Source organism: Natrix helvetica (assembly GCF_964273705.1).
Source record: "Natrix helvetica genome assembly, chromosome: 9".
NCBI classification, from domain to species: Eukaryota; Metazoa; Chordata; class Lepidosauria; order Squamata; family Natricidae; genus Natrix; species Natrix helvetica.
In genome coordinates, this window is record NC_138560.1 from 193,994 (window position 1) to 209,946 (window position 15,953).

Genomic DNA, 15,953 nt, shown 5'->3' on the forward strand with positions numbered 1-15,953 from the left:
CAGCCCAACCTTGCTACCTGGGAGACCAGCCGCTGGTTCTCATTCAGCCAAGTTTCCCGCATGATGGCTTTGTGGTCGAAACGTTGGGCCAGCAGCTCCAACTTCTCCTGACGGATGAGCTCAGCGCGAAGGGCCACTTCCCGTTCATGCTCTGCCTTCTCCAGCCGTGTCCAGGCCTGGCGAGAGAGACAGAGAGAGAGGGAGGAGAGGGGGGAAGACGAAGGCAGGGCCTGCAGAGCCCACACCTGCCATCACACTCCCTGCCTCTCTTTACCTTGTTGATATCCGAGATGCTCTTGCCCTCCTTGGGGACGTAGAGTTTGCGATTGTTGGCCCGGAGTTTGCTCTGGATGGAGAAAAGCAACACTTCCAGATTCCCCTTTTCTTGAAACCTGTGGGCAAGGGGCATAGGGTCAGCCCAGCCAGGGTGGACTGTCCCCACTGAGCAAGCAGGGAGGGTGGCAGCAGCAGCCTTGGGGACACGTAGGGGCCCAGAGCGTGAGCCCTGCTGGGAGGCAGAGGGCCCCTTGGGGCCAAGACGGTCCCGGCAGGCTCACTTGAGGGGCTTCTCCAGGGTGCAGAAGGCAGTGAAGGCCTGCAGCTGCTGCTGGACCCCAGACAGAGAGTTCGCAAACTTCTGGTTGGTGATGAAAGGGATGGTGATCTCGATCCATTCTAGTAACTCGCTGGCCAGAGACTCATATCGCTCTATGATCTTCTCGATCTCCAGCACTTGATCCAACACCTGCATCAGGAGTAGGGGAGGCTTGTGTGAAATCCCGCCGTGCTCATGGGGCATCCGCACAATTGACCCAGCCTGCCACTCAGCCTTGAGCACCCCTTAACTCCTCCGCAATGGCTGGCCGGTGCTGCCAATTCCTGCAGGAGCCTGTTTCTGGGAGCTTCTGCGCTCCAGCCAGGCTGCCTGACCAGATGCCAGGTACCCTGGTCCCCCAACAGGCCCTGGCAGACCAATGGTTGCCATTAGACACTCACATTCCTCCTGGAGCTCTCCCAAAAGCTGGACGAGGCTCCTTCCTTCCAGGGTCCACGCTCAGCTGCTGAGCATATGAAATATCCCACCCAGGCTGAGGTGGGGGCCTTCCTTGCTCTGGATCAGCAGTGCGGCCTTCACCCTCCCAGCCTCCTGAGTGCCCCTAATGCAAAGGGGCAGCGTGGGCCGGGTGTCTCTGGGAGCCGCGCTTGCCAGGCTCACCTTTCCTACCCGCTTCCCCTCCACAGCCAGTGCCTTCATCTTGGAGAAGTAGTGGTAAAAAGAAACCACATAGGTAAGAACGGACTTCTCATCTGGATGCTCCACATTGACATCTGGGGGGGGGGGGAGGAGAAGGAGGAAAAAGAGGAGGAGGAGGAGGAGGAGGAGGAGGAGGAGGAGGAGGAGGAGGAGGAGGAGGAGGAGGAGGAGGAGGAGGAGGAGGAGGAGGAGGGAAAGTACAGCAGCTGAGGAGCCAGCCAGGAGGCAGGCCAATATCTCCTCTCCATGGTTGGCCAATAAGGATTTGAGGGGCAGAGCCTGGGCAGGTTCAGACCCACCATTATCCCCAGAGAGAGGCTCAGGCGCCCAGCCAACTCGCAGGCTGTTGGGAGAAAGGAATGGATGCTGGGGAAGCGTGTTCACCTCTGAGGTTACCGAGGGATGAGTGGGTCATCACCCTCTATACGACTCAGATCCTGGCAAGCCCCCCAGGATTAGCAGGGACAGATCAGCCCCCCCCCCCCAGTTCTGTCTGGACGCTTTATGAGCAACGGCTCTTTGACCCTCTGAGGCCTGGGGTCAGCAGCCCTCCTCTGCCAGACCAAGGCGGAGCAGAAGAAAAGACAGCTGTGCCTGTCTCCCACCCCTCTTGGTCCCAGAGATCTCTCTCTCTTTCAGCAACCCAAGGGGCAGCTGCCAGACTTCTCAGCAAAAGGGCCCTGGAGGGAAGACTCTCTGGCTGCTGCCTTGGAACTCGGGCATCGAGGACTACAAGGCTGCCGGGCAAAGAGCTCTCTTGGGGAGGCAAATCCTGGCCTGAGAGACAGAGAGCGGATGGGGCTCCATCCCACTTCAGACCAAAAAGTAACGGTGAATCCTGGCAAATCAGGAAACATTGCTTAGAATGCCCAGATCTGGAGCTGTGATGCCCAGACTGGCAGCAGCAGGAGAGAAATCCATTTCGTTTGACTGAGGAGCTCCTTCCCAGCCCAGTTCAAGTGCTGTGGAGGGAGGGCAGCAACTGGGCAGGCCGACTGGGTCCTGGTACCTGAGATCCTGCCTTCTGCTCCTTCGCCACTTCCCCGCTTTGGGAGAAGCGCCCAGCAAGAGGGCCCTGCTCTGGTCATGGAAAGCTGCACCCGGCAGAGCTCTCACCCTCCAATCTTCATCCCCACAGACACCCCCAAATGCAACTGCCAAGAATCCTTCCCAGCTCAGAGCCGCCCCCCACCTCCTGAGGCTGGGAAGGGGTTTCCTGCCTCCAGCGTTCTTGGGCAGAGAAAGCCCCTTGTGCCATTCGGGGCCGATCCAGAGCCTTACCCTCGGGGTCCAGAAGTTTAGCCAGGCCCAGCTGCTGCTCGGCAGTGTTGAAGGCCTGCTGAAGGTTGTAGACCGCGTTGGATTTGGTCAGCTTCTTGAAGTCAATGATATCCGGCCTGGGGAGGAAACAGAGGTGCTGGGCCTGTCCAGGGTGCGACTGAGAGGGCATTCCTCCTCATGGCACTGTACCTACCCCTAGCCTGGGCCAAAGTCCATGGGAAACCCCATGTATTTTGCAGCTGGACAGCTCCTGCAGCAGAGACCCCCCCCTTTCTCCCTGGCTGGAGAGAGTAGCCCCTGGACAGCAACCCTCCAGCCATGTTTTCCCCCAAGCCCCCTCGGAGCCCCCTCACCTGTGCTTGTGAATAAGAGCGCTGAAGGCCAGCCCATCCTTCCAGCTGGTGGTGAAGTTCTGAATGTTAACCTCGGGGTAACTGAAGAGGAGGAGGAGGAGCGCCTTCTGAACCAGGGGGGTTGAGGATAGGCAGGAGGCCTTGTTTCCCCCTCCGTGCCATCAGGCAGCTGAGAGGCCCCAGGGATCCCCTGCCCACCGACAAGCTGTCTGCGCAGATGCAGGCAGGAGAGGAGCCTTCTGAGTGTGCAAGCATTTGCTCACAGCCCCGTCCCCTCTCAGTTGTCAGGACTCGGCCACCTGAGAGACACGAGGGCCTTCTTCAGAACTCACCCTGCTGTTTTCATCTGACACCAGAGCAAGAGGGCATCCTTGGCCGAGCGGGTCTCTCGGCTGTCTTCGGTTTCAATTTTGATCACCTGGATCTGGGAGGGGAAGCAGGAGAGGGGAATCCTTTTACTCTCCTCTCTCCAAAGCTCACCTGTGTTCAGCTTCCTCCCCACCCCAGTTTCCATTTCCCTAGGCCTTCCCTGCCATGTCCTAGAAACCAGCCGCCTCCCACCCTCTTTTGCCCAGGACGCCCAGCCTTCCCCAACTCACCGCTACCTGCACAGAATGCCCTTCTAGCTCTTCCTGCTTCTGGACAGCTTAGGGAGACAAGACTGTCTCCAGGTTGCTTCCGGCCTGCCTTGGAAGCCTCCAGCAGATGACCTCCCCAGCTGGCCCAGCTGCATGGCCCCCTCCGCCACCCCCTCTTGCTCTACCTGGAATCGCAGGATGATGGTCCAGATGAGGCCCAGGGTCAGGCGGTGGTTGCCATCCACAATGTCGTGAGAACCCACGTTCTCCAGGTGAACTCGCTGCTCCTTCAGGAATTGCAGGGCTTTGTCCACGTTTTCCAGGGAGTGGATCCGCATTCTCCCCCGGGTGGGTTTGGGCTGCCACAAAAGCCAATCAAAACATAACTACTCCCATCAGGGCACAGTCTAAGCACATTCAGAATTGACAAGTAACAACCTTTAAAATGGCACAAATGCAATAAAATAAAAATACTACTGTATGTTTCTAAGTCACAGCACAGGTAACACTTATAGGTAGTTCTTCATTTATGAACAATTATTTAATGACCAAAGTTACAACAGACTTGAAAACAGTTACTTAGAACCCATCTTCAAAGGCACAATCACACAGTCGTATTTCTGATGTTGGCAAACTAGCTTGCATTTACAACCAGTCGCAGAATTCCAGAATTTGGTTAAGAGATTTACAACAAAACAGACCTGTCTTCTGCCTTTACCAACTACCCTTTTCAACAGCCCCTCTCAACCCTGCAGAGAGCAAGTGGGGGGCAGGGAGCATCCTGCCTAGACCCTCCCCCTTCCTCTGCCTTCCCTTTCAGGGCTCAGCCCCCCTTTGGCCCCGAGGCCTGAAGTTACCCAGCAAAAATCAAGGTGACTCTGACTGGCTCAAAAGTGCACCCCTCTTTACAGGAGCAACCAGCCCCTCTGCCCTAAGAGGCACCCCCCTCGCCTTCTGGGGCAGTCGTTCCTGAAGAAGCCAAGAGATCCCCATACCAGCTGCTCCCCAGACAAAACTTCCAGTAGCTTGGTCAGCAGGTATCCGTCCCTCAAGTCCGTGTAAAGGTCGCCGATTCGGCAGGAGACCTGGCCCAGGTGGGAGTTGATCCACTTGGTGAAAGTCTTCTTCTGCACTGTGTCTCGCTCGTCTGGCAAAATTTGGGGGGAGGGATGGCATTAGGCCACCCCTCTTTATTTAAAAACCCATTGGCTGCACCATTTCAGAGGGGAAGCACCCTCACCCAGCCCCGTTTTGGTGCCCCTCCCCATCGGCAATATCCTTTCCCGCCCAACAAGAGGAGCCCAGGAGGAGGAGGAGGAGGAGGGAAGGCCTACCAGCGAGGGCCTTGATCCGTGAGCATTCGAAGAGCTTGACAGTGGCCTCCTCCCAAGGCCGGGGCTGGTGGGGGTCGGTGCTTTCCCATCGGGCATTGCTGAGTTGCTGTTGGGCCTCCTGATTATCCAGCTGAGCCGGTGCAACATTTGCCATGTTGCTGCTTTTCTGGGAGCCCCATAAAGGGGCCACATGAACCTCTGAAGCTGCACCAGCCGCTTACGTGCTGAGTTCAGAATTCCAAAAAAGGATGAGAGAGAAAATGGTAGCTCTTGAAAGCGAGCACCTGGTGGGCACACCGGCTTTGCGATGCCTACACCCGGCCCCAAAGGCTGTGTGAGATGTCACCAACTGGGTGGTTCTCTGGTGAAGATGGAGAGGGGCTGGCAGACGCCTCCCCGCTTTCAATCAGTCCCCAGTGTAGCCAGCCAGGCAAGGCTGGGAAAAGACACAATGCAAGAGGAGGGAATTTGGTGCTTAGGCCTTGCTGTCCCCTAAAGCAGATGAGAGGGCAGCACAGCTCATCTGTTTGAACTAGCTGCCCCCCCTTTCCCTCAGGGTGCAACCTGAAGAACCTCAAGGCAGCTAGACTGTCCTACTAGCTGGAGAGGGGTGTGTGTGTGTGTGTGTGTGTGTCCAAAACCTTCAGCATACTGCTAGACTTCCCTCTCCTCCCCTAGGAACTTGTCTGGCCATTCAGAAGACTGGGAGTCAGAAGTGCCCCCCCCCCCGCCCCCAGGAAAATCTGGGGCAGGAGCAGCTGCAGATTAAATTATGGAGGAGGGGGCTTTCTCCTGATTCAATTGCAGGAAGAATGGTGAAAGGACAGAGTTTGACCCCAATGAAAGTCTCCCTCTGTTGGGCAGAAGGCTTGGGATAGATATTTATTACTGGGGCTGAAAGGCAAATGATGCTGAGAGAAGATCCTAAAGAGGTTAATCTAAGGGGGGGGGAGGTGTGAGAGTGGGTGAATTGTGCCAGGGCAAAAGCCCCCCCCCCGAGGGGGGGCTCACAGCATCAGGCCACAGCCTCATGGTATGGCAGAATAATTTCCCCCCCCCACTCATATTTAAGGCAGCGTGGCTCTCCATATTTGGTGGGTTTCCTCAGTGGGTTTCAGGAGCCCTGGGGTGCCTGACCATCTTAAGGAGCTGCTCAGAGAAAGGGGTTCCTCGCCTCACAAGAGTCCTCCATCAAGAAAGGCCGGGAAGCGGATGGTGGCCGAGGATGGTGGGTGAAGCAGCTCCTTATGCCTTCTCTGATGGAATTCAGCACAAGGGGCTGAGCACAAGGCACCACCAACTCCCTTGCTCCCAACCCCCAGGGCAGGTGGAGGGGGGGCTCTGGGGCAATACCCCTGTCCAGCAAGCCGCCTGATACCTTGCAGGGGAGCAAGATGGGCATCATTTACCTACACATTTGGATACCCCAAATATGCAGCTCAAATTTTGCCCGGTTTGGGGATCTGGAGCCCAAGACTGCAAGGCCGAAGGAGAGGTGCTGTTTCATCAGGTCCTTGGCAGGGAAGGAACCGGTCCCGGGCCTTGTTTGGCTAAACAGGACTCAGCAAGGGAGGGTGCAGGGCCTGGGTGATACCCCCTCCCACTCCCCTTCCTTCTATCCGGATGGGACCAGACCCAGCCCAGGGGTTAGAAGACCCTCCTCAGCCCTCAGCAGCCGCCAGAGGCTCACAGAGAGGTCTGCCCTACGGAGGCGAGAGCCGCCTTTCTGCTCCTCCGCCGTCCGGGGAAATTGGCCTGCTGCGGAAACGGCTGGTCCCGAAGGGTGGCGGGAATGTGGCCTATCTACTGTGCCCCCGAACTCTCGGCCTGCTCCCTCCCCTCCGAGAGGCTTCCGGAGAACCGGCTCCGGCTCTTCTCCGCCTCGCTCCCGTTCCTGCTTTAGTCGCCAGAGCCCGGGGGGCCCACGGCCTCCTCCCCCAAGCGCAGCCGCGGCCGGGCCAACCTCACCTGAGCACCGGCGAGTTGCGGGGCCTCATCCCTCCCCGCCGCCTCAACGGCGGCAGCGACCGGACAAGATGCTGCTGGCGACCGTTCTCGTCAATGGGCGCAGGAGCCGAGCCGAGCCGAGCCGAGCCGCCCGACGGGGCCGCTACGCCGGTCTCGCTATCGCCGTCCTGGCCGAGCAGCCAATCCAAGAGCGCCGCTCAGCCCCTCCCCGAAAGCCGTACAGCCCCCCCTCCCGCTGCCGCCGCGCCCGCTGCAAGGGGGGCTTTCCAGGAGCTGCGCCCGCCTTTCTGCCGCCGCTCAGCAGCTCCGGCGCACGCGGCCCGGCGGCCCACGCCCGCCGGAGAGATGCCCGGGCGGGTCTGCGGCAGCAGGCGGGGGCGAAGCGGGTCACCTTGCGCCCGTCCTTGGCCTCCTGCTTCTCCACGCGAGCCACGGGTGCTGGTTGGAACGAGGGGAAGCGCAGCGCTGGCTTCCCGCGGCTGCGAGTGCCGAGGCGGTGCTTCAGTTGGAAGACAGGGCTGCGCGGCTGCGGCGGAAAGAAGTGAAGAAACGCCCGGCACCTTGGAGGACGGGAAGGTGCGAGGCAGGCGGCGGCTGCTCTCGCCGGTAACTGAGCCGACCAGGCCGAACGGGAGAAAGCGCGACGGAGGGCCCCGCATGGCTGAGCCGCGCGGTTGGGCAGGGAAGGGAGGGCGAGGAGCGAGGACAGCTGCCCCGAATGGACAATGGCAGAGCCCTGCACCTTTGCTCTGCCGGCTGGACTCCGGCTAAGGCCTCCCCTCCCCTTTCCGCCCTGCCCTCTTTTGCCAAAGTCGGGGGACGGGGAGCAATTGCCATGAAGGCGCCCCGACCGAGGAGGCTCAGACTGGATTCCGCGGCTTGCCCAGCGCATCAACCGCTCCCGCCCCTTTCCAGACGGCCACCGGCCGCTTCCCTCGGGCGCTCAGGCGAGGGGAGGGGAGGCAGGCGCGCCGGAGGAGGAGACGGGCTTCGGTTGCTCCTTCTGCTGCGACCCCGAGTGAGCCCACGGGGCTCGACCCCTGGCTGCGGCTGACGGGCGCCCTGTCCGCCGGGGGAAGCGAATTGGCCAAGCGCCGCCTTCCGCTGGCCCTGCCTCTTCGGGCGGAGCTCCAGGCGGAAGGGCTTGATTCGGCCCTGGGCTGGAGCGGCGAGAAGGCGACGGCATGGAGGGAAGCCGCGCGCCTGGAGGCCCGGCTGCCGCAGCCTGCAAGAAAATCGCCCTCTTCGGCGCCACCGGCATGACGGGCCTGGCCACCCTGGCGCAAGCCCTGCAGGCGGGTGAGGCAGGGCAGGGCAGGGGACGTCGGCTTGGAGGGCAGAACCAGCGGGGGACCCGCGAAGAGCCGCGCCGTCCCCCCGGCTGCGAAAGCCGCGCTCGGGACACGGCTGCTTCCCCGAAGAAGCGGCGCAGTGGCTGACAGTGGGTGGTGGTGGTGGTGGTACCGAAGGAGCAGCGCATTGCACCCTGGGCGGCTGTGTGTTGGTGGTCGGGCTGGTCAAGATTCAAGGCTTCCGGATGAAGGCTCCCTTTTCCCAGCTGGCGCGGCGCCTGCAAAGTATCCCCTGGGGCTGCTGCTACCACTGAGGCCATCATCCCGAGGGCGGTTTCGGGAGATGGGAGCTTGGTTTAGCTGCGGGTGAGGCCACCAGACCTGAACCCCAAAGCAGACCTGGCCGTGTTCCAGTGTGCTTGGCAGGCTGGCTCGGCGCTTGGGACGCTATCACACGTCGCCCGGCGTTCCCCGCCCCCCTACTTGCCCCGTGCTGGGCAGTGATAAGGAGGAGAGTCTGGGACCAGCCCTGCAGGGACCTTTTGGTTTCTTTCGGAGTTGAGCTAATTCTGGAGGCTGTTCTGCCCCCCCCTTTTCCTCCAGCCAAGAGGGGGGGGCTGGCCCACCTCTCCTGGGGAGACATATTGCTCGTGTTCCCACCCCTCTTTTGCAAGACAGACAGGAGAGGGGCGGGGCAAAGCTTGCTGCAATTGATGTTTTAGATAAGGAAGTGAAAAGGCTTCCCCAGTGCCCCTCTGGATGAGCATTGCAGCCATAACTGGGGAGGGGTGGGCTCTGGGCTGGTCAACCCACGTGGGGAGAGTTGGTGGATTGTAGGATTAGGCCTGGCCCTCGGGCTTCTCTGAGTTTGAAGGTACAAAGGTCCTGGGGGGGTGGGGTCAGCGGCTGATGTCATGGAGGGGGGGGGAAAGGAAGCTTCAAAGCCATGGGGTGGTGTGGGGGAAGGGGAGGCTTGGATTACATTTAAGTGGAGCTGAGCTGCCCTGAGGGGGTTGGTTGGTCCTGAGCTCCCAAACTTGGCACAGAGGCAAGGAAACATGCCAGAATTGCCCAAAGCAGCTCAAGTTAATTTTCAAAGGGAAAAAAAATCCACAACAAAATAATTAGTTGGAACGACCCATTTAAGGGAAGTAAGTGGCATGAAATGCCCTTCATTGGCAGAACATATAAAATAGTCCTTAAAGAAGGCTGGTGTGCTTAAAGAAGGATTTAGATCTAAAAAAGAATTTTTTACCTCACAAAAAGTTGTAATAAAAAAAATTCTGCCAGACTAAACAGGTTTAGCGTTTCCTCTGTAATTTATTTCTTAAATATGTGAACAAGCCAAGAAAACAATTCCCTAAAGTTATTTTAAAAAGGCAAAGCACTTAATACTGAACAACCTGAGGAGACAATTAGATGTTAAAGGGAACAGACAGTGCTTGCAGAAAAAGGAATGTAGTCAAGGAAAACGGACACCAAACTTCTTCTCTTCTGCCCATAGAGGTGGCCGGAGCAGAAGGACAGGTGAGGGCGCTGGCCAGAAGAGCCGTGGGGGAAGCAGAAATTCTTCCTCTGAACCCCCCCCCCCTTGCCAACTCATTCAGGGCAAAGGGCTGAAGGCTTCTCCCCCCCCCCCCCCCCGGCCTGCTCTGAGGCTTCCTTTGCTGCTCCCTCCAAGGGCTTGCGGGGAGGATGCTTGACCGGCTGCTTTCTCTTCCCCCTTGCCAGGCTACCAGGTGACAGTGCTGGTACGAGATCCTGCCCGGCTGCCCCCTGACCTCCAGCCAGCACAAGTGGTGGTGGGAGATGTGCTGAACCAGGCGGACGTCGATCGAACTGTGCAGGGGCAGGATGCCGTGATCATCGTCTTGGGCACCCGCAATGACCTTAGTAGGAACGCTTGTACTTCCTCCCCAGCCTCTCGACCTCTTCGGAGGCTTTGGGCTCATGTGAGTTTCCTTCTCTGCCTCTCAGGTCCCACCACCATGATGTCCGAAGGTACCCGGAACATCGTGGCAGCCATGAAGTCCTGCAGCATCGGCAAAGTGGTGGTCTGTCTCTCAGGTAGGCATCCCGTGAAATACCTGGAGGTCACCTCCTCCTGCCTCCTGGATAGGATCTACAGCTGAGCAAAGGGTCAGAAGCCCCCCCCCCCCCCGCCACCTGCCTGACAGCCCTGGGTTTCCTTGGGGAAAATAACTGTCTTGGGGTCTCCAGGAGGGAAGAGAATGGAGAGATGCTTCCACTGGCCAGGCAGTTGGAAGTCTTGGAGGCAATTGGAAGGAAATGAATGTGAGATGCTGTCCCCACCTCTGATCTTCTCCAGACCAGAGAGGGTACGGGGCCTCACAGGGCCCCATGGGGCGTGCAGAGCTGCCTCGGATTCCTGCAAGTGGGAGGTTGCCTTCCTCGGTCTCCTCAGCCCTCATCTGACCTCATCTCTCCGTTCATCTTGGGGCCTTGAGGTTCCCAAGACCCCTGGACGCTCTCCCCCTCTTTCCGCAAAGAGGTGGGCTGAGTTGACTTGGCCCGGGGCTGTGGGTCTCTTGTAGCTTTCCTGATGTGGGACCCGGACAAAGTTCCTGCCAGGCTGCGGCCAGTGACTGAAGACCACATCCGCATGCAGCAGATCCTGAAGGAGTCAGGCCTGGACTGTGTCTATGTCATGCCACCACACATTGCAGGTGTGTCCTGGGCAGAGAACTGGGTGGTGGGGGCACAGTGACCAGCAACTGGTGAATCAATCTAGATGCAGGAAGGGTTTGTGACTGTGGAGGTAGTCAGAAAAATCATGCACAAAAAAACAATTTTCCACCAGTGAAAAAACCCGGAACCCTAATGTAGACCTGCGCCCCATTTCCAGTACTATTCCTCAGCTGGTGCTGAGCCAAGTGTTGGGGCTGCATGGCTGGCCCAGGTGGGCTTTGCATGCAGCTTTTGGCAATGGGTGTTCTTCCTCCTGCAGGCGACCAGCCCCTCACCGGCGACTACACCGTAACCGTGAACACCTCGAGTGGTGCCCGAGTCATCTCAAAGCATGACCTGGGGCACTTCTTTCTCAAGTGCCTGACCACATCGGAGTATGATGGGAAAAATGTCTACCTCTCCAGGCATTATTCCAAGGAATGACCCCCCCCCCTCCTCAAAAGGCTGGAAATCGCTGCCTCGGACGCCTTCACCCACCGCCCCTTGTGCCACCGAGTGCCTCCCCCTGCTCTCACAGGAAGTCCGTGAATCCAAGCACGGGTGGGCTCTGCCCCCTGTCTGGGCCGGTGGTCTGCAGCTTCTTTTCCCATGTCAGAAAGGGCTCTTTGGGCAGCAAAGATTTTTGCTCCACAGAGGAAAGCCCTTGCACAGAACATATGGTCTAGAGGGTCTCCTGCTCCAGCAGGAGGTTGGACTAGAAAACCTCAAAGGTCTCTTCCAACCCTATGATTCCATGTTCTAAGTGGAAGGCAGCAGCCAAGCCCCTTCTATCAGCAGAAAGGAGGTTGGATGCGGAGGCCACCCTGAAAATTATGTAGCCAGCTATAAACAAACCCATTAGAATTAGTAAAAGGTTGGATGGCAAGTAACTGAATATCCCTGGGTTAATGTTAACCTTCCTCATGTGTTGCTAAGAAACCTTAATTCATGTTGATGCTTGCAAAGTTCTGTGCAACTTGAAAGCATACAAAGCATAAGCAGCTAATCAAATAAATACTAACCTATTTGGATGGTAATGTGATTACTGGGATCTAATTAAGAACTGACTTGGAAGGAGTTTTCAATAATTTCTTGTGCTGTACTATCAATTCTTTGTTGTGGTTAAAAGGCAAAAGAGTGAGGTGGCCCTAAGGAGGGATTACAGATCAGGCCTTCTGGAGGGGGAGGGGGGCTGCACCCTCCCTGGCCGTTGTTGCACCTGCACTGGGACACAGAAATGTCGAGGGAGTAAACACGGATGGGCATTTAGTGGCCACTCTGGGGCAATAAGTCAGCTGCTTTTCATGCAGGGAAACATGAAAAACTAGGATTTAGTGAATAGTAAAATAGAAGATTGAGCTAGTCCTCATGCATATTTAATTAAAAATAGTCATGACTATGATTTATTGCATAAGCCACGATTAGATGGATTCATATAACAACAGCCAGTTTGGTGCAGCGGTGAACCGGGAGATGCGAGTTCTAATCTTCCCTTTAGCCGGCCCTCTCTCTCAGCCAGCCCACCTTGCGCGGTTGTTGTGATGAGGAAAAGAGGCAGGGGCTTTAGGGGTCTTCCCTGCCTTCGGTTGACCAAATATTTTCAAAAGTGGGGGTGCTTTTGAAACCCGAGACGGCGGCCGTCTCGGCTCTCCGCCAGCACCAGCGCAGCGAAACCGTCCTGCGCCTGGGGACCAGCGAGCTCTCCCGGCCCAATCGCACAGCTTCATCCCGGCGTCTCCAGGCTCGGAACAGGAACGCCAGGCGACGAGGCTGCAAACGCCGCCTCCAGGGGTCGCCCTTGCCCCAGCCCGCAGTCGAGGGGCGGCCTTCGGGGCGGGCAGCGCCTCCTACCGGGCAGATCCCGGACCGCTCCCTGCCCAGCCAATCAGCATGGGGCTTTCCTTCCTTCCGCCCACTCTATGGAGATGAGGCGTTCGTGCGAGCACTCCCATTGGGCGCGGTGGCTCCCTCCGCCCACGTAGGGCGCCCCGAGCGACCCTCCTCTCATCCAATCGGAGAGATTCGCCTGGAGCGCCGGGGGCGGGGGAGGCGTGCCGGCCGCTGATTGGCTTCCAGATCCCGCCGACTGGGCTCTGGGCAGCCGGGTAGGTGGGAGTGGGCCCGGGGATCCCCGCCCCTGGGGGCTGGTGCTGTCCGGGGGCTCCGGCGTCGGGGGAGGGAGGCGCCTTCCCCACCTGCGCGCTTCTCCCGGAGGTTTTCCGGCCAGCGGCGGAAGGGAGCCGGAGGGGCGCCGGGAGGGAAGCAGAGGGTGCGCTCGAGGGCTGATATGAGGCGGCCAGGTGAGGGTCGCAGCCTCTTCCGGGAGCCTGGCGAGCCGCCACCGCCTCGCCCGGCCTCCCTGGTGTCGCCCGGCAAAGTGCGTTAAGTAAAGGAGGAGGAGAAGCCCGGCCTGCAGGCCGCCCCCCCACCCCCGCTTTGCCTGGTTCTCGCCAGAAGGATCCCCCGCAGGTTTCGCTTCTGCAACTCTGCAACACCAAAGCCGCAGCCTGAAGCCCGCGCTCTGGGCTACCTGGCGGAGCTGGACCCCCTGGCTGGGTTTGGCACCTCTGAGGGGTTCCCTTCTGCTCCTTTCCAGAAGTCGGTGATAACAGCCATAAAGCGAAAGAGGGCCGTAGAGGAGGAGGCCGTGCCTGCTACAGCCGTGCTATGCAACTCTCTCTTCAGCCTCTCCATCTCCACCAAAGCCTGCAGCATGGGTTTTTTTGTTAAATTTTTAAAATAAATTTTACAATTGTCACCCCCCTTACCCTTCCCTCTTCCCACCCTCCCTCCCCCTCCCTCCCAGAGCAAAATACAGGGTATAAACATTTAACAACCATACGCTAACATAAGCTAACTAATTTTAACATGTTACTATTCTTGTGCTTTAACTCCCCCTTTATTAAACTAACTTTGAATAAACTGTAACATTCTTTATGCCTTCATTCATAAGCTAACTGAAATTTTTTAGTCCGGTATTTGTTTTGAATATAGTCAATCCATCTTCTCCAGTCCAGCTTGTACTTCTCATCTGAGTGGTCCTTTCAGATACGCTGAAATTTTGGCCATCTCTGCTAAGTTTACTACTTTTAACGTCCATTCTTGGTTAGTGGGCAACTCTTCCTTCTTCCAGTATTGCGCCACCAACAATCTTGCTGCCGTCGTTAGGTTCAAGATCAGATTAGTCTCTATGACAGTACAGTCTGAAACTATGCCTAACAAAAACAACTGGGGTGTGAACTTTATCCTCTTGCGAAATATTTTGAATAACCCACCATATTTTTATCCAAAATGCTTTAACTTTTTTACAAGTCCACCAAATATGGTAGTACGTGGCACCAACACAGTCACATCTCCAACATTTAGATTATAGATTCGGATACATACAGGCTAGCCTTTTTGGATCTAAATGCCATCTGTACAACATCTTGTAGAAATTCTCTCTCAAGTTCTGAACTTGTGTAAATTTTACATTTCTTACCCAAATCTCTTCCCATGTTTCCATCATTATTGGTTCTTCAAAATTTTGTGCCCATTTTATGGGCAAAGTATTTGGTATAATATTTGAATGTGAATTTTTGCGGGGGGGGTTGGGGGGGTATAGCATTTGTATGCGATTTACATTGTATGGCGGGGGGGGGTGAAAAGGGGGAAAATCTGTTTGTACAAAACTCTTTTAATAAAAAAAAAATTGTGCCCATTTTATCATACAATCTTTAACTAATTCTGTTTCTGAGTCTATTTCTATCAATGCATTATACAATGATGTATTGATGCTGGTGGCCAACATGCTCTGTCGCTTCCAGGAGCAGGGGCAGCCGAGTCCTGCCCCTGTTCTCCAGGCCGCTTTAGGCCAGGAGGAGCCTCCTGAGGGCAGCTGGATGCCCAGTGCTCTGGTCTGCAATCTGTCAGAGCCCAGCTGCTGGCTGATACCACCCCCTTCCCTCTCCCCTCCCATGGGTGACCTCCTTTCCGATGGGGACACATCTGCCTTCCTGGACTTTTTGGAGGACTCGAGTGATGTTGGTCAGCCCAAAGAACCTCCGCTGCTTTTGCTCAGCCCTGAGGCTGAATGGATTTCCCACGCCTGCCCTCCTAGCACCCTGGACCTTCCGAGCCCTGGCAGCTACCTTCTGGAAGATAGCCTGGAGGGGGTCTTGAAGGAGGACATCAACACTTCCATGTTTGATTGTGATGTGTGGCTGCCCACCAGCCTCCCTAACTTCAAGGAGGCCTTCTGCTCACCTGGGGAGCAGGTGCCAGGTCTGGCAGACCGTCTTGACTGTCTCATGGATGTGCTTGTGGGAGTGCAGGAACTTTGAGGGGCCCGTCAAAGAGAATTTTGGTCCCTGGTTGCCTGCTGGAAATGGGAGTTGACAATCCCAGGGAAACGGCCTCTGCTGCAGAGACCGAAGTCTTCATTGCATCTTCCCAACTCTTCACACGGCTACCTCTTTGGAAGTGACCAACTTGAAATAATTTGGGTACTCCACTTGCCATCTTCAATTTCAGTCACAATCGAGGCTACTACTGGACCGGAGTGCCCTGCGCACGGTCACTCATGCGCTGGTGACGTCTCGCCTGGACTACTGCAATGCCCTCTACATGGGGCTTCCCTTGGGACGCATCCGGAGACTGCAGCTAGTTCAGAACGCAGCCGCGCGGGTTATTATGGGAAGTACACGTTACTCCCACGTAACACCTCTCCTGCGCGAGCTGCACTGGCTACCTGTGGCCTTTCGGGTGCGTTTCAAGGTATTGATCACCATCTTTAAAGCGCTCCATGGCAGAGGACCTAGTTATCTGCAGGATCGCATCCTTCCACATACGTCCCTGCGACCTATCCGCTCACACAGGGAGGGGCTCCTCCTGGTGCCGTCTGCTAGGCAATGCCAGCGGGCGACACCTAGGAGTAGATCCTTCTCTGTGATGGGCCCAACCCTCTGGAATGACCTCCCCCCAGACATTCGAACTACCACCGACCTCCGTTCCTTCCGGCAAAAGTTAAAGACTCACCTGTTTCAATCAGCTGGCCTGGCACTTTCTTAGTTTTGCCTCCCAGGGATTTATTTTATTTTAGGGTTTGGGGTTTTAATTGTGATGTTTTTAGGATTAGAATTACTTATTTCTTAGTACAGCCTATCTCCCCTCCAAATGTATCTTAAATGTAGCTTAAATGTATTTAATTTTATGACTGGTTTTAT

The 15,953-nt window shown here is 56.8% G+C and overlaps 2 protein-coding genes across 2 annotated transcripts in view; one reads left to right on the plus strand and one right to left on the minus strand.

The window, feature by feature from the left end:
• Window positions 1-7,371, minus strand: part of SPTBN4 (spectrin beta, non-erythrocytic 4) — a 31,414-nt gene extending 24,043 nt beyond the window's left edge. Inside the window, exons 1-11 of the mRNA XM_081962758.1 lie at window positions 6,770-7,371; window positions 4,802-5,025; window positions 4,463-4,614; window positions 3,653-3,826; window positions 3,222-3,313; window positions 2,890-2,970; window positions 2,537-2,652; window positions 1,217-1,329; window positions 558-745; window positions 275-392; window positions 18-176 (exon numbers count right to left, since the gene is read on the minus strand). Of these exons, the coding sequence (XP_081818884.1) occupies window positions 18-176; window positions 275-392; window positions 558-745; window positions 1,217-1,329; window positions 2,537-2,652; window positions 2,890-2,970; window positions 3,222-3,313; window positions 3,653-3,826; window positions 4,463-4,614; window positions 4,802-4,955 (1,347 nt within the window). The 5' untranslated portion in view covers window positions 4,956-5,025; window positions 6,770-7,371. The remainder of the gene's footprint in view (window positions 1-17; window positions 177-274; window positions 393-557; window positions 746-1,216; window positions 1,330-2,536; window positions 2,653-2,889; window positions 2,971-3,221; window positions 3,314-3,652; window positions 3,827-4,462; window positions 4,615-4,801; window positions 5,026-6,769) is intronic.
• Window positions 7,372-7,707: 336 nt separating this feature from the next.
• BLVRB (biliverdin reductase B) lies at window positions 7,708-11,786 on the plus strand. The gene is made up of 5 exons (XM_081962779.1): window positions 7,708-8,068; window positions 9,793-9,954; window positions 10,039-10,128; window positions 10,617-10,748; window positions 11,030-11,786. The coding sequence occupies exons 1-5, from the start codon at window positions 7,954-7,956 to the stop codon at window positions 11,191-11,193; spliced, it is 663 nt and encodes a 220-aa protein (XP_081818905.1). The 5' UTR covers window positions 7,708-7,953; the 3' UTR covers window positions 11,194-11,786.
• Window positions 11,787-15,953: the final 4,167 nt, after the last annotated feature.